The sequence below is a fragment of the Lepidochelys olivacea genome (assembly GCF_965140295.1).
Source record: "Lepidochelys olivacea isolate rLepOli2 genome assembly, chromosome: 9".
In the NCBI taxonomy this organism is placed as follows: Eukaryota; Metazoa; Chordata; order Testudines; family Cheloniidae; genus Lepidochelys; species Lepidochelys olivacea.
In genome coordinates this window covers 24,448,768-24,471,736 of record NC_140419.1, presented here as the reverse complement: position 1 = coordinate 24,471,736, position 22,969 = coordinate 24,448,768, and the positions used below count along the sequence as shown (strand labels likewise).

Genomic DNA, 22,969 nt, shown 5'->3' with positions numbered 1-22,969 from the left:
AATGGACCTCCTCAAAAACCTGTGCCCGAATGTGGAAAGAGGAGAATTACGGAAGCCTACCAGCAGCTCTTCAAGTCCTGTTCCTGCACTGTTGAAGTCCATGAGAGCAGGAGCAAGGTCTTAGTGAACGTGCGCGGAGCCCAGGCAAATGTGATATGCTTATTGGCCCCAGTTCTCTACTAGTCCATCCCCGTGTTGAGCGTAGGAACAGAAAGGGGAAGGGTGGCTTTAAACCACCTTTGTGCTTCCTGTAGTCTCGGAACAGGGCTGGGGTAGGTCTTCTTGGAAACCTCTATACTAGTGCGAGAGCCCCCTTCCACTAGCATTCCCCAGAGCCTATTTCTGCCTCCTTATCCTCAGGCTTCAGTCAACAGAGACAAGGCTTCATTGTTTCCATCTCCATGCAAATTAATTTAACATGTTTTGAGTTTGGCTTCACTTGACCAAACCACATACTAGGCCCTCCCATACATGAGAACTATCCACTTGGGGGCAGGAAGTGGTGCTGGCACTCTTGAATAAGAATGACAAAGTCATCCCAATGCACGCAGCAGCTGTGTTGGGGAAGCCGTTCGCATTTTTAAAGAGGCAAGATTTCATTATGTCAAATAAGTTTGTAACTCAACAAGAAAAATGTCTGTCAGTACTAATGATACATTCCAGCTCATATTGTCAGTCACACAGGTAATGTGCACCACTGTACAGGATACACAAATTAAGGACTACTTACTGACCTCAATCTCCTCATGAAATGCCCATGACATGGAGAACAATTAAGGCAGTATCTGTGTAAGATTAAGACAGTATCTGACCCTTATAAATTCAGCTCAATCTTCCTTTAAAATGGAAGAAAGCTACTTTAGTGCTGTATTATCAAGAGACTGGAAGAAATAGATTATCTAATTCAAAATCTTCTGCTTTATTAAGCAGCTCCATTTCCTTCCTTGGGGTCATTGTACAAGGTGTCCTTGCTCTTTTCTCTTCCTTTAGGAAGTATTTTTCATTCTTAAATTTATCATTTGCCCCTTCTGATAAATTGGCCTCATCCTTTTGGTGTAACACCCTTCAACTAGAAATTAAAAAAAAATATATGCTGGATTATACAATTCTAATTGAGGGAAATGAAACTTTCATTATTTGCTTCCTTTATGTAACACACAATGGATATCCCAGTCCCTGTTCCATGGAGCATACACTCAAAACTTTCTCTACATGAGAATTGTACTAATTTAGCTAGCTTGATTTAGAAATCAGTTTAGTTAAATGGGTGCAATCCGTGTATGGAGACTCACACTTATTTTGATTTGCGTGCCTTCTACTGAATTAGCTGATGGCAGTAAGGAATTTAGTTAAATTGCTACAATTTTTTTGTATAGACAAAATATAAAGGTCAAAGGTAACCTAAAGTTGCCATGACGTGTTGCTAACTCAGTATAAATTGGTGCAAGTGGGTGTAATTTAGGTGCTAAGGGGAAGGAGGAAGGCAAGGCTGTAACAGGGATACTGCCAACAAGAGGATATAAAATGTAAGATCAAGTGGCACAAAGAAGGGAAGTGAAGGTTTTATTTTGTTGGGTGCTTTTCCTGTTACAGCCCTGTCTGTCTATTCCCTCACCATATAAGTTACACCCACTTATTAAGTCAGTGTAAGGTGGTATAATTTACAACACCATTTGTCACCGAATAGGTGGACAGCAGAAGGAAAAGCTGCTGATGGGGAAATGTATATAAAAGCAGGCTTCCTGCATGTGCATCTTACACCTTCCAACCAGTTACTTTGCTGCTATAATTCAGCCCAAATTACATTCACGCAGAGCATGTCAACCCCACTGGCTTCCTTACATAACTTACTCAGCCCTTTGTCACCTCTGAATTTGGCCCTATGTGTGGAATTTAACAATGTTGTCTTACCACAAATATAAGATGTTTGTTTATTTTTTATCCAGTTTTCCTTTTCTATTTTTAGAAATCTACATTTTAACACTGTGGCCCAAATAGTTGGGATTACCCATTACCAACAGTGAATTGACTGTTGATGCCACAGTGCAGAGAGCCTGTCAGAAATTCAGCCTTAGTGCCAAAAATTAGGACCTTGTGTTTTGTCTTATATATTTTAATTTCCTTGTGTAGCCATGACACGCCAGACCAGCTGCACTGGTATTTTCACACATCATGTAATGTAATATAACCCGACAGGCTTAGCTGGAAATGATGGGCTTAACTCATCCCTTGTGTGTGCTGCTTTGAAGACAAGAGAATTATAGAAGGTATGAGGATGGCCCAATATATCAACTCACAGCTGGGATGTATTGGTCTGAGAAAAGTCAGGAAAAAGAGCTGACTTAAACAAGCCCTGGCAAAAGCAGTAATTCTGTAGGGATATTTTTAATGTTTTAAATATAGACGAAGATATCCTTGTGACTAATATTCCTTAGCAACTACAGTGGAGTTAACTTTTATTGGTCATTCATTTATTACACATCAGGGGCAGCTATTGCTAGTCTAGTGCTCTGAGATTGGCTGGAAGTCAGGAGATCTGGATTCTATTCACAACTTGGCCACTGACTTACGAAATACCTTGGTAAGGACATGGCTGTTGTAGAAGAGGTCCTGAGCTGCTGTAAATTCCAGGATGCTCTGGATGATCCTTTCTTGGAGTAGTGGCTAAAGCGGGTGTGATGGGCTTTGTCTCCAGTTGCTCTGATCCCCTTTGCTATCCTCTGGACAAAGCAGAGGGGTCTGAAGAGTGTAATGTGGAGCAGCCCTCACACTGCTTTAAGTGTTGACACAATGGGTGCTCAGGCCAACATTGCTTACAAATCACCAAAATACACCATACATTCTGACCCTCTCAGGTAAGCAGTTCAAACACCATAGGTGCAAATCACATGCTTCTCCTATTCCTCTGAACATGTATGTGCAGTGCTCAGACAGCAGCCAGTGAATGGATTATTAGAGGTCTAAATTCTCCCCTCACCAGTGGATCCCTAGAAGCTAATGATGTCACAGTGAGTATGCTGGCACCAATGCCTGAGCATTCTGTTATTTTGCAGCATGAGAAAAGCAGGTCACAAGGCAAGCAACAAAATAAAATGTACTGAACCGCAATCCCACCAGCAGCAGTATGTACTGTACTCCATTCAGTTCTACCCGAGAGGTCTGGCCTGCAGTGAAACTCACTAACTCTCCATTGCCAGCAATGGGGATGCTCTGAGCAGTGTACTTTAGAGCTGCAATCAGTGTGCATGACTTGCCATCTGAGCTTCTGTCTGTCTCTTCTGCTTATTGGTCCTCAGGCTTCAGGTCATTCTCTCCTGCTCTAGCGTGGTGTGCTCAGAGTCTTCAACCTCCCCACACTGTTGTTCATGCGGGCAGAGTTGCTGGGCTTGTTTGCCAGCAGGGTTGCCAACCCTCCAGGATTATCATGGAATCTCCAGGAATTAAAGACTATCTCATGTGATGAACTCTCCAGGAATTCATCCTACCAAAGTTGACAACCCTATTGGCCAGAGGAGTCAAGTTCCTTTGTTACCAGATTTGCCCATTACTTTGGGATATGCTCATTTATTAGGGTTACTCTTCGGCGTGGGGGTGGGGTTCTGTAATTCTATCAGTGTACTGCTTGTGTCATTTGTGTTCTCATACGGAGCTCTACTTCTCCCTGCTGCAAGTTCCCGCCCAATGGAGCTGTCCTGCAGGACCTAGGTTCCCCAGGGCTGTGTTCCTCCAGCCCCAGAATCAGATGAACACCCCTCTCACACACATTAACAGAGCGCATCTGAGCGGACCGGGTCAATCAGCACTCCCAAGCTGACCCCTTATATGCCCTTGGACTCAGCAGGCTGGGTCGAGCCAAGCTGCTGACCACTGATGCCACAGGTTCAGCACATCCCTATCCCTACTTTCACATTAAAATTGTTCTGGTAGCAACTCACTGGATAAACAAATCCCACAGGATTTTTGGGCGTTGCAGGGATCTGTAGCTTTGCTGCAGAGCGAATGGGGAAGCCAAAAACAAAAAAGAGAGCGCGGGGTGGCGGGGGGAAGCAACCAGCTTAACCATAAAAGTTGTTTATTGCCAGGTAATAACCTTACAAGGAGAGCCAAACAAAGAAACAAAATATACATTTAAATCTATCTTAAATTTGATTACAAAAGTCAGGTTTAGAAAATTATACCTGATCACACAAGTCAGTGTTAAAGAGCTATACCTAGAGTAGAAGGGAAAAAAACAGAGAGAGAGAGAGTGAGTTGGATTTCTCTCCACTCTGTGAAGCTTGAACTGGTTGGGGTTCCCAGGTGGTAGTGGTACCTTAGGGTCCGGAGTGCTGGAGCCAGGCAGAGCCCCCAGCACGATCAGTCAGGAGAAGATGAAGTCCCAATGCAACTGATGCAGATTTTGGATCCAGGCATCAGAACATTTACTTGAGCGTGGGTAGGGGTTTTTGTAGGGAAACAACAATGGTTCAAGGGAGAACACTAGATTTGTTTATGGGTAAACTGATGGCTCAATGGAGTATACCGAAGTTGTTTTGTTCAGGCTAGACAATAGGAACTGATCATTCCTGGCTATGGGTGATGCTCCTTCGAGGGACCTCACAATGCAATTAGGCAGCTTCAGTATTTTGGATACCAATAAAGGATTTATTACTAGAATTGGTCTGATAACTACTGAGCTGGGTGTGTGTAGGCATGAGTTCATTAACATCTGGAGCAGAGATCCTCCATTGTGCAGTACTTTCCTGCTTTTCTGGTCCCAGAATTAAGTGTGGTTCTTGCCTTGGAATCTCTGTTCTTCATTCTGTATGCTAATAGAGATGCCTCCCTGTCCCATCTTCCATGCAAACGAGGCTAGGGGAGTTGCCTTAATCCTGTCACCCTTGTCCAGAGGGGTTTAGGTGTGTCTCTCCCTGTCTTTTCATTGCTTTTTGTAAGTCTTTCTTCTGATTGGCTTTGGTTCAAGCAGAGGCTGGGGCGGGGGGAAGGTCTTTTGTGAGTCAGACAGGCGGGTATTGCACCCGGGTTCCCCAAGAACACAGAGCTGACAGGTAACACCTTATAGGTGTGCAGATGATTTGGGAAGCCCCAGACGTATGGTACCAGATTTTCTATTTTTGATCTTGTTCCTTTAGACTGTGCTCAGTACCCAATCTGGTGAACTTTCCTAATACATTATGGGTCACTAACCAGTAGGTCAGTACTAGAGGGTAGCTCCACCGGAATTGCCTCATCATTCCACAACCCAAGTCAGGCCCTCCCATTGGCCCTGTGACAATTCAATTACAAAAGGTATTGTAGGAAGCAAATGCCGTGAGTAGTTAGAACAAAACATTCAGTGATCTCTCAGATGTGGCTACTGATGCGATTTAGGGGTATGCTGTATACTTGCCTGGAGCGAGTACTGGGAATCATTTACCAGCCTAAGAGAGAGAATAGAGTCTGAGGAACCCAAGACGTGTGATCATACTTCAAATATCTGCACAATCTGTTGTACCCAACCCCACTGCAGGTGTTACTGTCAGTGCTGTGCTACACCAGTCCCTAAGGGTCTGGTAGTGGGCTGAGTGCACCACGTGCTCCGGGACAAGTGCGGTAGGTGCTCTAAGCACTGGGCTCTCCAGCCTCTAGCCCTTGAGAATCCACTCAGGGCACTCTCACTTTGTGTAAGTGCAGATTCCTTTACTAGGGCTGCCAGAAATAAAAGATGTGAACATCCCAGGCTCGCTTGCTTTAACAGCTACCAAAAAGGAACCCAAAAGTTCCCAACCCAGCCCCTCTGGGCAGTCCAAGCCAGGCGTATGAAAGTAACAGAGAAGTCCCATTGTAACCCCTCCACACTGTCTGGCTTCACCCATGTGTCTTCCTGCTAAGGCTACGTCTTCCCCCGGCCAGCAGCAGGTCCAGCTCTGGTCTGTCCAGCTGTCAGACCCTCCAGTCCTACCTTCACGGTTGTTCTCCAGCCTTCTCTCCACAACCAGCTGTCAGGCTGCTGTCTCTGGCCAGTGCTTCTGCTCTAATCCAGCCCTCTGAATAAAAATAAAATGATTTATTTTCCATTCCTGTACTCTGCTGGCTGAGTGTTTAAACTGGGAGTTAATGCAGTACCCTGTTATGAGCCAGCAGGATCATTACAGTATTGTGTGTGGTGCCTGTCTGTTGTAGGTACATTCCACAATGTTTAATGTATTTACCCTCACAACATCCCTGTGAGGTAGGGCAGAACTATTACCCTCATTTTACAGATGAGGAATTGAGGCACAGAGTAACTTGTCCCGGGTCACACAGGATGTTTGTGGTGGAGCAAGAGTTGAACCTGGATCTCCTTTGGTCTCAATTAGTGCTCCAACACCTGGACCATCCTTTTTCTGCTCTGAGTAGTGTAAGTGGATAGAGTTTTTTTTATGGGAGGAGCTTGGAAGAGTACCACTACTTTTTTGTTTGTTTCCATTTTTAACGCTTTCCATCCAGCTAACCATAGATAATAAGTCTGGTATCTCAGGCGCCAGGCATTCTCAACAGAGGCCCCTCAGCTGTAAAACTTGCTCCCACCAGAAGTCAGGCTGATGGAGTCCTGCAGCCTGCAGTGCCTGATGCAAGATTATTCTCTGTTGACTTGCCTTCTAGCAAACAAAAGGGCTGCAAAATTACTATGGCAATAGTTCTTTGGCAAGTAACCACCTAAACGTAACTTGTGGATATAGGTCAGCTGTAAACTCCTTGGGGCAGGGACTGTCTTTTATTTTGCGCTTTGCAGTGCACCAAACACAGTGGTCCATAATCCTGGTTGGGGCCTCAGAGCATCACTGCAATATAAATATTTAGCAATAATAAAATGCCTTTAATTGTAGGGAGAATGTGGTTTGTTTCCAAACTGGAAATGTTGGTCTTTTAAATTTGTGACTGTGCCTAGATACTATAATGAAAGGTGCACACTAAAGAGAGCAGACAGTAGCATGATAGCGTCATTGCTCTGCAGGCATTAATTCCAACTAACCACAAAAAAACCCTCTGAACAGCTTATTAAAATTTAGGGTCTTGAGTCATAGCTGCATCCCAGAAACTAGGTTTCTGCTATTTAAAACCTCTAATCCATGTGACAGGCAAGTCATGCTTGAGTAACGGGATAAAGGAAGGACCCACAATGGAAAAGCTGAGCAGTGAGGAGCATAAAGACAGTGAGACAAATTCTGTCCTGCTGGAAAACCTGCACCTTAAGTCACTAAACTGATTTTGTCTCTCCACCCTTTACACATACATGATGTGTACTGTGGGAGTCAGCTCCCAGCTTGCTAGACTCTAGACTGTCACAATCCCACTGAGGGAAATGGGAAGAGGCATTCACCCATTGTACTGTTGTGTTTATCTGGCTAGAGATGGCTTTCTGCACACCTTGTGTAACACTATGGCCATCTTTCACTCACATTCAGTAGTAAATGGCAAGCAGCAAAAGGTCAAGATGCTTATTTTTTTATATAATTTTGTATTATGTAGGGGGAAAAAATCATTGACTGTAAAAAAGATCCTATAAACTATAAAATGTGAGACTTAGCTCCCAATTTTCTTGTGGTAATGGACATGACTAATCCACAGTGACAGCACTGTGTACTGGTACAGCTGGGGACTCCATAGTTTTTACCACCATAAAGTGAGGTAATTTCTTTAAAAAATGCTAATGGAATCAGAACAAGAGAAGGCTAAAGCACCTCCTAAAATTACTATCAGGTATTTACTTGTTTATATAATCTTGGGTGCATGCAGCATCAGAGTTGAGAATATTATCTTGTTTTCAAAACCAGAGCCATTGACTTAAAACTAGACACTTTGGGCACCATCTTCTTCTTATTTACACTGGTGGAACCCCATTTAAGGCCTTAATTAATCCCTATCTTGGTTCAGAGCCCAGCCCAGTGGGAAGTGACTTATACCTCCCTTATCCTAGGGCTGGTAGGGGGCCCCAGCTCATGTTAGGGCAACCCTCAGGGCTGTCCTAACTTGTACCTCAGCCACCATGGTCTCTGTGGGCCTTAAACAGACAGGAAAAAGATGGGGTGTAAGAACACCCTAGTCATGCCTCCTCCTGGCCCATCCTGACACAGCCTTGAACTTCTCCTGCACTGAGGGATCCTGCAGGGGAGCACAGAGCCAGGCTAGCCAGCTCTGTGCTTGCAGTAGGGGTGTTCTGCAAGAGAATATTTTATTGTTGTTTTGCAGCCCCTCTGTCAATGGAGTGGGAAAAGTGGGGCTGCAAGGTACCGTTGATGGTGCCTGAAGTCACTGGAGAAGCACTGTGTAACCGAGAGGAAGATGAGCTCTTTTTATGACTTCATATTGACAGACTAATGTTGTTTTAATTTTAATTTCAAAATGTTTTGCTCTTATAGGAAAAGTTTTATTCACATGAGTAGGGCAAGTCGGGTTTACATTTGCAAAGTGCTGCACAAGCATTGCATTCCCTCTACTAGACCATGCTGCCTTATTAAAGGTTCGATCCTAAAGGATCAAAGTAACTGAAACATCTATTCTGACCTCCTGATTTTTTTCCCTGGCAACCAGTTGCTAGGCAGCTAATACACCTGGAAAGTAATTTATCTCAGTCCTTATCCACAAATGAAGCGGTGTAGAAGTCAGGCATCAGAAATAATGAAGCCACTGTCAATGCCGTATGTATCTTAGACTTTAAAAACAATGGTGGGGGAATTCACTGCTTGTGAAAATGAAGGACCCAAAGTATGGGCTAGAGCTAGGCATAGTGTAGGCAGGTACCGTAAGTGCTTCTTGACACACAGCTCTGCCAATGTACTTCGGCCTCAGCTAGTGCACCTGAACACCCTACTCTTCTTGGCCTCTCACTGCCAATTGTGCCAAATTGTTTGTTTGGCAGTTTTTTTAGATGAATAGCAAATACTTCTAATGACTATTATGCAAGCAATTTATAGGTGAAAATTTGCTTTTACAAATCATTAGGACAATTACAAATAATAAATGTGCAGAAATCATGACCTGATCACAGATGATTCACAAAGAGTAATGACAGCTAAATTAATTAAATAAATTGTTCACGGTGCATAGATCACCTGGCTCTACTTTTGTGCTTTAAGAGATTCGAAGTGACAAACTCTTCAAGGTGCATGTTTTTCTTTTAACACTCCACTTTTAACTTTCCACTCCAAGCACATCATAGAATCAACCTGCCCGATTCTCTCTCACATGCATCATTTAACTGTCTGCTTCTCCCTTTTGTTGCCAGACTAATCAATATCTGAATGGAAATGCATTTAAGGTTCATTACATTATACAGTCACAGATCCTGATTCTGATCTCACACTGATTTTATTCTGTTGTAACTTCATTAACTTTCAGTGGAATTAACCCTAGTTTACACTGATATAAGCATGGATAGGCTCAGGGCAACAGTTTTCTTTTTTTATATGGTGTTCGATATACTTAAATTGGCTGTCATGCCATATATCTATTTCTATTACATGCATCTGTTATGTTCTAAAGATGTAATTGTTTACCTTTTAATAAACTACATACAAGTTATTAATCTTTTTGTTGTGAATATCATTCTAATCATATTAATATATGAATAAATTGCACAGTAGACCCTAAGGGGGGGGAGGAATAGCTCAGTGGTTTGAGCATTGGCCTGCTGAACCCAGGGTTGTGAGTTCAATCCTTGAGGGGGCCATTTGGGATCTGGAGCAAAAATTGGGTATTGGTCCTGCTTTGAGCAGGGGGTTGGACTAGATGACTTCCTGAGGTCCCTTCCAACCCTGATTTTCTAACCCTGCTTCCATTTGAAGACAATGAGAGTTTTACCAATGAGTTTAATGGGAGCCATATCAGATTCTGAGTTACAGTTCTTATTGTACGGTACTGTCAATCTAGCTTCACTGCAAAGCATAAGATCATAATTAAGTTTTGTTAACCATCCAAATGTACACATAATTAAAGTACACCCTGTGCTATCCTACTGTAGGGTTGTCACCTATTTACAATTGTCCTATGGGACACATCAGGTCACTTGTCACAACAATGCAACATTTACATTTTCATATCATGATGTGTTGATGCATCACATTGTATTGACCCGTCATGATGTAACATCACCAGGAGGAGGAGGAAAGGTTAAGACAACCTAGAACAAAGTAATTAATACCACCATTATTAGAAGTGGTTGATTGGGTCAATCCAGAGCAGCAGAAGGTGAGTGGAAGTCCAGAATAGTATTCATCATAATACAATTTTAGGAGGGCCTGCAAGCCTTGACTCATGAGACTAATCCCAACTGATTACTGATATAGGTTGGGACTTTATTTTGATATATAGTCTTTCATGAAAACTGGATCTCAGAATGCTTTATGGAAACAAATACAAGGGAATGGGCACTATATATTACAAGTACACTCCACTGAAGCTGCTGTTAGTCATAGCTGTAGTGATAACTTCCTGGCCAAATCCAAGGGCTTCTTTCCTCTTACCTTCCAATTTGTCTGCTGGATTCATACTGTCAGTCACTCCATTCTCTTTAGTACTCTCTGCTTCCTGACTTTTCAGTGTCTGTCTTGTTGGTGGTTCCTTTTCCTATCTAACCAGTTCTATACAGGTTCTTATACCACCTTCATTATTATAGGATCTGAGTGCTTTCCAGTAGTGCATTAAGCATCAGGATGACCATTTGTTATGCGTTCCTTCTCCATCCTCTACTAAGAGGGAGAACTGTGTGTGCAGTGGAGCATTTTGTTGTAGAGAGGGTTTTGTTAGGTTTTTAATAACCACACAGCAGTGTGTATAACTTAGACAAGGCAGGTCACCTTGCACTTGGAGAGAAGGAAGTGAGATTTGTGTTGGCCCTTAGTTCCTGTGGGAAGCTTGTCCTGGCCCCTGAGAAAGCTCCCTCCCTTTATAGAGGAACTTTATCCTTATGGTAGAAAGTTCCATTTTGCTTGAGGAGGAAGGTTGTTGACCACAGTCCTCATCCTGAAATTTTGGGTGTTCCAGCTTTGCTGGGCCCAGGCCACTGAGCACCTTGAAGAGAAGGACCAAGACTTTGAACTCTCTTCCACTGGTGTCCCTGGGGCTTGGTCTGTGGCCCCATCCTCCTCTCCCTTTACATTAAAATGGATGAGAGACTATTTGAGCTCTTATGGCTTTAACTCCCACTTCTGTGCTGATGACCACTACACCTGTCTCTGTGCTCCTGACCTGTCCCTCACTTCAATCTTACAACTATGAATCTCTTTCTGATATCTGTCCCTAGATGTCCTGCTGCCAACTCAAATGCAATATGAACTCATTTGCCTTCATATCCTCCCTTCCTTTTCCATCATAATCATGAAATCCGCTCTGTTGCCTGTCTTCCAAGCAGACACCCTTGATATCATGCTTGACATCTCTCCTCTCCTCTTCTAACATCAAGTCATTGTCCAATCCTGCTGATTCCTTTTCTATAACAGCTGCATCCCTATTTCTTGTCTTTGGTTTGGTAATGTCCCACCTAGAGTACGGCAACCTCCTTCCCTTCAGTATTGCCATATTTCCATTCTTCGCTGGCATCACACTACCCTCTGCATCAAATGAAAACTCCCTGTCTTTGCCTTCAGTGCTGTGTGCACAGTTCTGCTCCTTCCCACAACTCTCTTTCCTCTCCCACCGTTCTACTCCCTGACTCCTTTATGCTCTGGCAGCTCTACTAGCTTTCACAGCCTCTGTGAGTCCCTCTCCCACAAGCGTTTCTGCACTTTTGCCTACACTGTCCCTTTGTCTGGAATTACCTTGCTGGCCCTGGTCCCCATCCAGCCTGCACTTTCAGTTCCCTCCTTCCCACTTCTGAACCCATCCTTGTTGCAAAAATGTAAAACGGGGCATAGCCACGGGTGTGCCTGAGTGAGCTGTTGCCCACTCACTTAGCATCCAGGCCCACCCAAATCTGAGCAGGGGTATAGTGCTGCCATAGAGGCCCCAGAGCATCACTCAGGCACCTGAAATCCAGGATGGAGCTATGCACCCACCCTTCAGAAAGCTAGGCTCCGGCAGCTCTGCCTCGCCATTTTCTGAGCCGCCCCATGGGCATGTCCAGCTTGGCAGGTGAAGCCCTGTGTCTGGAGCACCAGGGCTAGGAAGAGGGCATGGAGTCAGGGGAGAAGCTGAGCTAGCACAGTCTGTTATTGCCCATTCACCCAAAAGTTGGGGCCCACCCAAATTTCCACTCCTAGCTATGCCACTGATGTAAAAAAAGCAAATCAAACAACCAACACAATTTAAAAACAGGAACTAACCAGCTGTGTAGCTACAGCACCAGAAATAACCTCATGTCATGACCTTCCACACTGCTGAAAACCTTCTCCTTCCTTTGACCCCTCCTACTTTGTCTCACCTCACTCTCCATTTGTTTTGGAGGCCTAGCCTGCAAGGCCAACACAGGCTCTTGGATTTTAATTCTCAGCGGAGCGCTATGGATACCACCCTATGCATACCTATGGGGTGGTCAAACTAAACAGTAGCTTTATCTCTCCATTCCCCTCGCTGAGCATTAGGAATGATAAGGCATGTCACAGCAGAGTTGGTTTAGGGTAACAAGGCAAGGTTGCTTCTGTAAACTGTATTAATACAGGTTTCAGAGTAGCAGCCGTGTTAGTCTGTATTCGCAGAAAGAAAAGGAGTACTTGTGGCACCTTAGAGACTAACCAATGTATTTGAGCATAAGCTTTCGTGAGCTACAGCTCACTTCATCGGATGCATACATGACTGTATTTTCCACCGCATGCATCCGATGAAGTGAGCTGTAGCTCACGAAAGCTTATGCTCAAATAAATTGGCTGGTCTTTAAGGTGCCACACGTCCTCCTTTTCTTTTTGTATTAATACTGTTTATTGGATGAAAAACCCAAACCGAACAGCCCTAAAAGCACAAGGCCTTCCACCTATCAAATAATAGGCTTTTTACCAGAAAAGATAAAGCACCTGTTAGATTATTACAACTGGCCTGTCAGGCAAGCAGACCCAGTCACTTATACTGAGAAAAAGAGCTTCCCTCACCACGCCCCCAGCCAGGGTCAGGATCCCTTCCTGCATCTGTGTTCTGCTTGGGGCGCTGTGAGGGACGCACGCTGTCAATGCCCCGGCCTGGTGATGTCGAAGTACTATGCGAAGTTTCACCCCTGTCCTATGTTTGAGCTGCCGCCTCCCGGGAGACAATGGCAGGGTCAGACTCCGGTTGTCGCTGCGTACCTTGCACTCATTTTCTTGCCTGTCCGTTTGGCCTTGAAGCCACTCCTGCCGCCTGGCAAATGGTGATTCGGCCTCACGAACCTCACAAAACTCTCCCCTTAAAAGTTATGCTAATATTAACAGGGTCGGTATATGTCTACATTCATGCTGCGCCCCCCCCCACCCCCTTAATTGCAGGATCACGTGTCTAGCAGGGGGCTGAGGTAGGTTTATTCTTGTCAGTTCCATATGGTCGTTTCCAGGAATATGCAGCCAGTAAAGCGTGATGGTGGGTGCGGTGTCAGCTGTTTCTGCGCCGATTTCCGCTTTAGGATAATTTGATGCTACATTTAGAAAACACCACAGGTCATTTCAGAGCAAAAAGCGATGGCAGTAGCAGTTACTCATGCTGCATGTACGGGCCTGGTCCCCCTACTCCCACCCCCGCTTTGCTACCCCTCACGTTGTGGTTGTGTGCGCGTGTATGTGTGTGTTCAATACCGATCGCTCCATTTCCCGAGGTGGGACTGCTTTACCGCAGGCTCAGTCACCCTCCCGCTGTGTACAAGCGGGGTGTGTGTGTGTGTGTGTGGTATAAGTGACAGGATCTCCTCTCACACAGCCGCAGAGTCGACTCGGCGTGGGGGGAGGAAGAGCCCTGCCCTGCCCTTTCCCTACAGCTCCCGGCTGCTGCGTGACTACTCTCTTTCACAATCATAACACTGTGGTTATTTAAACGGATCTCAGCGCCGATCTGCACGACACCCTTACCCTGAAATTTACACAGCAATAGCGTGACAGGAGCTGAGAACGGTCCCCAGCTCTCCACCTCCTCAGCGCCTTCAGGGCCCCCTCCATACAAATCACTCTGCCGGTCTCACGCAGGCGGAACATATGTGCAGAAGGCAAATCAAACGCTGGAGGTTTTTTTGTTTGTTTTTTACACTAATCAAAGGACCGGGCGGCCGGGCTCTCCCTTTAATACGGCGCGCAATGAAACACCTCCAACTTCCTAAAAATGTGGTTCAAACCGCTCTGTGCTGCTTCACACGCAGCGCAGCCCCCTGCCACCCACCCCCGCACATCATTCAAGGTGAACCCACTGAGTCGGGTGCTTTGGGGCGATGCAGGCGGGATTGCAGCGCGATGGAACTGACTCGACACTAAGCTGCCTCCCACCCCGCTTCCCCCCAGAATGGGCTGCGTAGGGGTAGTCAGATTGCACCACTGGGGGGGGGGGGTGGGGGCGAACCGGAGCTGTTCACATATAGCCTGTGGAAAGGACTGAGAAACCCCTGGCTTTCGGCCACGGTTAAAAGAACTCGTCAACCCTCGATTTTGACCTTTAAACATATGTTCCTCTTGCGTGAGACTGCATGATTTAGTTAGTTAATGTCTGTAAAGCGCTTTGAACGTTTAGGGCGCTACAAAGCATTACATGGTGCTGAACTATTAAATGGGTCTGCGGCGGCGGGGGGGGCGCTGTGGAGAGATGGGCTACTATTTCGGGTTCATCACGTTCTTAGAAACACACGCGGAGAGCCCATACGCCGTTGTAATAGGTGCCTAATCCCTGTAGGGATTTTCAAAAGCCCTAATGGAAATCAGTGTGTGTGGATACGCACATACACAGAGAGAGAAACACCATGAAGCCTGCGTGCGTGCGACATCTATATTTGGCTGTCTCATCTACAGCTAGCTACAGCCAGCCCCGTCGTGATTACCTAATTTCTAGCGCTGATGTTTTGAGATAAAGGGATTCAGTGACGTTTCCACCCTCCCATGTAAATAGGTTAATAAGAGGGTGGACGCTTCTTTAGTGTCCTGGTGTCGAAAATTCTATTTCTGAGCTGCCTCGATTGCATGTCTGGCTTGATCGCGAAAATAAGAAGCGCTCCTAGAGATGAAAGGGGCCCGGCTGCTTTGCTTGTGCCACGCTCAGGATTCGCGAGTTAGCCCAGCTTTAAGGTCTGCACGCAAAGCTCCCAGCAGCGCTCATGGGGAGTTAGTCACCCACCGATACACGCGAAGTGCAGCCGAGAAATCGGATTCCCCCAGGGTGGGGAGGCACCGGTCATGCTCTGGAGATCAGAGCCGGCCTGGGCGATGATGGCCTGCCCTGACGGGGAGCCGGGCAGCTGGTGCCCAGGATCTGGGCATTGTCCTGCGCTGCCCATGGAGCTGGGTGCCTGTGGTACCCACGGAGCTGAACCGTCGAACTCCGTGCCTGGGAGCTGAACACTGCTCTGGTACCCAGAGGTAGGCACTGCCCCGGGAGCTGGGCAGTGTCCCGGGAGGTAGATGCCCTGGCAGCGGGGTTATGCCCTGCAGGAGGAGCTGCGCTTTCCGTGCGGCCGCCCTGTGCCGTGACACTTATGTGCGCCTGGCACGCCAGGGCTGCCGCCGCTGCCAGCTGGGCTCCGGGATATTGCGTGATGTGCAGGGATCAGCGAGCTGCTGAGGCACACGCAATTCATGCTCCTGCCCCAGTGACCCCGGAGACCTCTCCCTGCTTCCGGGCTGGCGTGCAGGTGCTCTGGGGCGGGAGGAGCAGTTAATCTCTAAACGCTTAGCTTCTGCTTTCCAAGCCCAGCCAAGAGAGTCACGCTATTGCTGGGACGGGCAGTGAGTTCACTAGGGAGGAGGAACACGCAGTCTCCTCGTTATCAGGGGAGTGTAACAGCTGGGAGAGAAACCCGCTTACAGCAAACCTAGTGGGAGCTCTGCAGCCTGCTCTCCATCTCCCCATAACTCATAAACTTCTCAATGAAACGTCCCTCAGACCTGCTCCGGGGGAGGGAGCCTTTCTCATTTAGGGATCAGGCTTTTCAAGTCTCTGCAGCTGGTGAAAGAGGATTTTGCTCTGGGTGTGCGTGTGTTCGTTGCACTCAGGGACTGTAAATCCTTATTCTATCTTTTAACAATAAAAAACCAACCCTCCCTCATTCAAACTGTTCCTGTTTGGCCACCCTGCTTCGAAGTAACCACGTGTAAATATGCCTCCCTTCCACCGCATATCCTAAGAGGGAAGTTTTGTTAAGAGTTCAAATCAGATCTCTAACAATAAAAGGAGGAAAATTCAGTAACAGCTGCCTTCACTCTGATCGTAACAAACTGTGCCTAAGTACACACTGTGTACACTGCAAAACATCCCCATTTTAGGAGGCACAGTCCCTAGTTTTCAGCAAAACAATTACCATTCCCCACTCTCCGGTAATGCAATCAGTTTAAAAGGGGCAGGAAACTGTGTCTATATTTCTCCCTAAATATTCTTGTCAATGCTGGCATGTATATATAACGAGCTGGGCTCTGAATAAACTTCACCCTGGCTGGGTCCTGAGAGGGGTCAAGCACACCTACAGCTCCTAGGTTGGATCCTGCTCCAATTCAAGTTGATAGCAGAAATTGCTATTGACTTCAATGAATGCAGGATCAGGTCAATAGACTTCCATGGGTGTTGCATCGCTCTATTGGGCTAGCTACATAGTGTTCAGAAGTGAACTAGAACCAGGCAGAAACCCCTAACGCTATATTTCCTTGCTTATTTTAATTCATGCTCTTTAATGTATTTTGAAATTTTAAGAATTTCACCAAATAAACAAGGGTACTTTGTTCATATTTGTAAAAGAAATACATCAAAACTCTTTTGTGGGATCCCTGAATAAATGCTCACACATTGCAGTGCCCAGCTGTAGTGTACTGGCAATGCTGTATGCTGAAGTTTGCACAGCAAGTTCTTTCCTTATGGTTATGACCTTTGAAGTCACTGACTGATGTGGATGGTCAGCACTACATGGGCTAGGAGTCCATCTTCAGTTAGTTTAAACCTTAATGTTACCTTAGTGTAGTTTTATGCATATAGTTTTGTGCTAGACATAACCTCTCTTTCATATAGAAATAAACAGAATTAACAAGTAATGAATGGGCCACACACAAATGAAATCAGTTAGATCAACAACATTGTGCAATGATTGTCTTATTTTTCATTACAGGAGACTTGCTGCTAACCTTTTTCCAGTTCAGAATTCCAGCAGATGTTTCATCACATATCATGTCTTTGCTAAATAATCAGACCCTCTGCTAAGACAATTTGTCTAATTTAATATCATAGTTTAAAAATGAAAGGACAGTATTGTAAGTGTATATTGCTTATGAAATGAACAACTTTTAAAGATGCAGTCATGAAGCCAGGAGGACGTTCTGTGGTCAAAGCCTCATCCGCAGTACCAGAGAGTTATATGGGTTCACATGAGTGCAGGAACTAGACAAAAGGTCTGATTGACCACAACTGTTTAAAAAAAATCCAGAACAATGACTTCACCAGTGTGTGAACTAAACCCATGGTTTGTTGTGGCAAGGCTTACAAGACACAATAAAATAAAAAGCCCCAGATTCCTGGCCTTGGTGTAGATGCGGGAGGCTTCACATAAAATAAACACAAATGAAAAGAAGCTAGTATAAGATATGAAATTAATTCAATAGAAAGTCATAATAAGAACTCCTATTTTGATTCTCACATCTTTCATTAATTTATTTACTTTTTGTTGCTCTACTGTAAACTCAGACAGATTTCATTCAGGGCTGGCAAAGCAGACAGTTCATATAGAGGGTGAACAGATGTCCTAGTTTACAGGGATTGACCCAGGCTTTAGAGTCAATTCTAGGGTCACAGACAGCTCAAGTGAAATCAGGATTTTCTGTTTTCAATAAAACTGGGTAGGTAGTCAGCTGGTTATCCTCTCCCTGTCCACAACATGTGGTGGGCCTGAATATACTGCTTCTCCCACTGTTGACCACTAATGTTAAATATGGAGTAAGGAGTGGAGTGTAGGTCACCACAATCCATCATGCAGCAGTATGGCAAATTCAAAAGTAGCAGATGCTTGAGATGACATAGGTGGGCCCTGCCCCACACACATGGGAGCAACAGCAAAATGCTGTTTTAGATTCAGTTAAGATTCTGTACCTGAGGCGCTCCACAAATCTCTGTAGAACAATAGGGATGGTGGCAGTTGTACTTGATTATTACAGGGGCTTATTAGAAGAGGTGATAAAGCAAAGTCTTGCCTGCCCTTGTTTGTGCCTGTCCAGGTGGAAGTTAAAGATAGTTCTTTTGGAATAGCAAGGGTTAATTCTGGTGTGCTAGTTAACATTTTCTCACTCAATAAAATACAGTAACAAGTTGATAAATCATACCTTTACATCAGCCATGACTCCAGTCATCAGATACAATAGCTACACATAATCATTATTATCTCATTGGCTTTTTGTTGTCTAATATAGAAAGCACACATTAAAATGTATTAACTGTTGCACATGTGTTTTGATGGAAGCATGTGCTGTCTCTGGACAACACCCCAATCAGTCTGCAGACCGGGCAGTCTCACTGGATATTATTTCATAACTTAAAGTAGTATATAAATTTGCCTCTGCAAACACAGCCACCATCTGTTTGTACACGGTTGCATCACCTCTTGCCCCCCTTTTCCTTGTTGTCATCATTCACCGGCATTATCTTGGTGGGGGGGGGGGAGAATGTGTTCTTAACGTGAGTTAACAAACGAGCGAAACTCCTCGCGAAGAGATGGAGGTTTATAATCTCCACACGAGCAGGAGTTACAGCCTGAGCGAGCCTAGCTTTGAGCAGCTAGATCAGATGAAAACACCCGCTCCCTGCTGCCCCCACCGCTACCGCTTCCCCTACCTACTCCACACTGCGCTTCTGCCTCTCCGGCTGCCCACTCCCGCCGCGGCCTCGGGCTTCTCTTTCGCCTGGCACGTGACTCTCTTCCGCTTCTCCTACGTCAACTCACGCGTCGTTACGCCCCTCAATGTTGCGCGGTTGCCGTGGTTACCAGAGAAGCCGTTGGAGTCCCCGGCCGCGCGAGGACGCCGAGGTAAGAAAATGCCCGATCCCCGCCCCCCAACACCCTGCATGTCCCCCTCTCCCCGCGGCCGCTCCTTTTCCCCTCGGGGTCACCCACCCCCGCAGGCCCCGGTCGGGGTCAGGGGCGGCGCCCTGCGATCCGCTGCGCTCGGGATCGGACCCTGCCGGCGAGGCTCCGCGCAGCTTCCTCGGCCCACGCCGCCCCACTGTGGGCCAGGGCCCCGCTGTACAGACCGGCCCGGGAAGCGGGCCCCCGCCCCACGGCGCTTACAGCCCGGGACAAGGCCGTGGGGCAGTAGGAGGAAGCAGCACACAGGCACCCTAGGCAGCCCCCTCAGCTCACCAGGGGGGCCTTATGCTGCCAAGCTTTTTTGTAGGCATCATGAACCAGGAGAGTTGTCAACAGCTCGGGCTGGTCCCAGCACTGCCCCACGGGGCTAAAGTCTGGCTTCTTTCCACTCCCACTGCAGTCAGTGGCCAAATTCTGCTCTTGTTCTCCCCCACCGTGCCCCACTGAGCTCTCGCCTGCGTGCACCAGCTCTATCAAGACAGTGGGACAAGACTGGGCTCTGGCTCAGACTTATGCAGAGCACCACTGAAGTCACTGGGCTAGATTGTGCTCACCCTCATGTCTGTGTCACCCTACTGGCATCCCTGGGTCAAATCTTGCTGATGCCCAACACGATTGCACTGAAGTCAATGAACCAAATTCTTCTCTCAGTATTGTGTAACAGCACAGGGGCGAGCGGAATTGTGTTGGTGGAAATGAAGGTGGAATTTAACCTGATATGACTAAATAATGTTAATGTTTCTATAGATGGACTGCTTCCAATTTCATTAGAAACTTTCATTCTTAAATTCATAGATGAAAACAGAACAGAGTACCAGTGGAATAATTCTCATTTGTGGACTAGTCTACACTAGAAGCACTACATAGGTGCAGCTGCTCTCCCATCCGTATAATTACTCCACCTAGGCGAGAGGTGGAAGCTGTGTCAGCGAGAGAGCGGTTCCCGCAGACATAAACACTGGTGTGGACAGTGCTTAGGTGGATGTAACTTGTGTCGCTCAGGGAGGTGGCTTTTTCACCCCCGAGTGACGTAAATTACTTTGGCTTAAGCAGTAGTGTAGACAAGCCCAGATCCTTTAAGCTGTAGGAGGACAAGAGAGAATGGGGCTATATATGGTGTGTGTAGTTCTGTCTTGTCACTATGTACAAAATGATGAAGCCTTGAGCAGGATTGCAATAAAATAGAAAAAAGTACACATACAACTCCTCTGAAAATGCTGCCCAAGATATTTAAAGTTTCCCCCCCATCCTTGTTAAAATGAATTCTGATCATTTAATCTCCAGGGGTTTTGTGTGGCCCTGCTTCATAAGTGTGCCTGAATTCTGGAAGGCCATGGATCGACATGTTCCTGTGCATCCGTTACCAGAAGAAATCCAAAAGGTAAGAAATATGAGAAATATAACAACATCGGGGTCAAAATTCTTCAATGACTTATGAATATTTCACAGGTTGGAAGTCATTTACATAGTCTAAAAACGCTCTACAAATACAGCATCTGATCCAGTACAACGATTTCTATGTGCCTATATTTACTGCCATGAGTTTGGGATGAGTGCAGAACAAGTATGTATTAGTCTTCTCAAATGAGTGCCAATAAAAATTGTATACCCTCCAATTCCACTTCATATTTTGTCTTAGTGTATGTGAATGTGGATGTATAAAGATTATTTTTTTTCCTGTTTGAAGTATATTGGTGTGAAGGTAACTGATGTCTTTGGTATGGGAGGAGCTTATTGACACCCACAAGTGGAGACTAAAGTCACTTTTTATAATGGTTTGCAGTTTATACTACGGTTGGTAAATAGCAGTTTGTGCGGGTTTTTGTGACCACGTGGTATAAATATAGCAAAAGATATACACAACGTGATTTTAAATCCTATGGTAGTTTTATGATTAACTGTTCTTCTTTATTCTCAGGCAGCAAATGTCTGAAAAAGTGGAAGTTGCATGAAATCTGAATATAATTCCACTTAAGACAAGCTGATTGCTTCAGTATATGTTTTAAATGAAACTCTTCAACCCATGGGATATTCTGTTCTTATTATTCTCCTATTTTTACTGTGTTCATATATACTCAAAATGTGCAAATAGTGCAATTTTCCAATGGGAAATTTTTAATAATTATTCTATGCAGTGCTATTGTAGCCATGTTACACAGAGCTTTCTGTAAACTCAAATGCTTGTCTCTCTCACCAACAGAATAAAATATATTATCTCACCCACCTTGTGTGTCTAATAATTATTCTGCCATTTACTTGTACACATGGCAAGCTGTGTTATTTTCCAACTAAATCCTTGCTTTAAAGTTGACTCACAATAACCTTTTTTTTGTAGTCTCAGAGTACGTAAAATTGAGGCTTGCTTATAAATAGGACTGTACTGAAATTTGGCTTTGAATAAAGAATTGGATCAGTTTCAACAGAATACATATTCAAAGTTGAATAGTTAGGAGGAAATCTCTCTTTCTCCCTGTAGTCCTAGATGTGTGATCAGCTCAGTCATTTCTTTTTGTCTTGTAAGACTGGGGGAAATTCAGGGTTAGGAGAGAAGGGAACAGGAGAAAGTAGGGGTAATCTGTCAGAAAAGGGAGTTAGAGTGACAGAGGGGAGGGGGGTGAAGAATTCAGATGAAGAAGAAAATAATACAGGGGAGAATAAAAAAGTCAGAAAGGAGAAAGAATTACAAAACATAGAACTTCAGGTTAGTAAAAGTTTGTTTTTCTGTTTATATCCATTGTTCAGCTTCTAATACAGTTTTGGATAAATATTGTTTTTTGCTGTTTGGCCAAATACTAAAACTAAACATTCAGTTACACCCCTGCTTGTAGCTTCAGGTCTTTATTTCATTTATGTCAGAATCTATCTAAACCTTTAAAAATCTCACAAAACAGGGGGACTTAGGTTGCTGGCCTTTAAGATGAAAGGCCAATATTTCATTATTTTGTAACTGAATATTTCAAATATAAGTGTTTAGCCCTGTGTTTAGCATTGGGGCACAAAGATCTGTTTCTAAATAAGTAGGTGAATAAGGAAAAAAGATTCAGGTGCATTGGATAGGTTATTTTTCATTTTTTATAAGTACTGAAACATGCAATTCCTGTACTATAGTAACTTTTGTCAGTGGAATCTAAAATATGGGCCAAAGTGGGCTGTATCCCAAGGTCATGCTCCTTACAAGTTATTCAGACATCTAGAAATAATTTAAGGTTCCATTCTTGTCATTTCAGAAGCTACTAGCATGACTTATTCAGCTGACTAAGAACGGGTCAGACCACTAAAGCTTTCTTTCTCCTGAGTAATTTATGCTCCCCAGATGTCTACTGTATAGAGTCAGAGAGACATAATATGAATGGCTATCCATCTTGGTTCAGTTCTCCACTTGTCTTTGGTGGGCTAAAAGAAGTTCAGCATAGCCATGGAACACCATTAGTTTTTCAAAAAGTTAATACAGCTCAGAGCTGAATCTACTCCTAGAGATGCTATAGTGTAACAGCTGGAAATGCTGCCCTTCAAAATTATTTATACTTCACAAACTTCTTGTTATGCTTTCATAGTATCTGCTGTTATGTAGATCAGGTCCTTGGCACAAATTCTTATGGGTCAAATTTATCTCTGGTGTCTTCCCATTTTCAATGAATTTGGTGTTATGTTTTTTGTTTGTGATTTGTGCTACTTTGGCTCTTTTAATCTTCAAGAGCTCTCTCACGTATGTGGCTATCAGTGCACTTAGTACATTAATGTAAAGTTAAATAGAACATTTTTAATGTCCATCTATTGGCCATCTCTTGCCTTGATTGCTGT

At 44.9% G+C, this 22,969-nt stretch overlaps 1 protein-coding gene and 1 long non-coding RNA gene across 2 annotated transcripts in view; one reads left to right on the top strand and one right to left on the bottom strand.

Moving 5' to 3' along the window:
* Positions 1–4,191: 4,191 nt before the first annotated feature.
* On the bottom strand, positions 4,192–19,013 carry LOC311526050. The gene is made up of 3 exons (XR_014712940.1): positions 18,920–19,013; positions 5,942–6,026; positions 4,192–5,420 (listed from the first exon to the last, which is right to left on the bottom strand). It is a non-coding gene; the product is annotated as an uncharacterized lncRNA (long non-coding RNA).
* A 3-nt stretch (positions 19,014–19,016) lies between these two features.
* LEKR1 (leucine, glutamate and lysine rich 1) overlaps positions 19,017–22,969 on the top strand; it is a 122,534-nt gene continuing 118,581 nt past the window's right edge. Inside the window, exons 1-2 of the mRNA XM_084638695.1 lie at positions 19,017–19,108; positions 20,453–20,549. Coding sequence (XP_084494821.1) covers positions 20,502–20,549 — 48 coding nt within the window. The 5' untranslated portion in view covers positions 19,017–19,108; positions 20,453–20,501. The remainder of the gene's footprint in view (positions 19,109–20,452; positions 20,550–22,969) is intronic.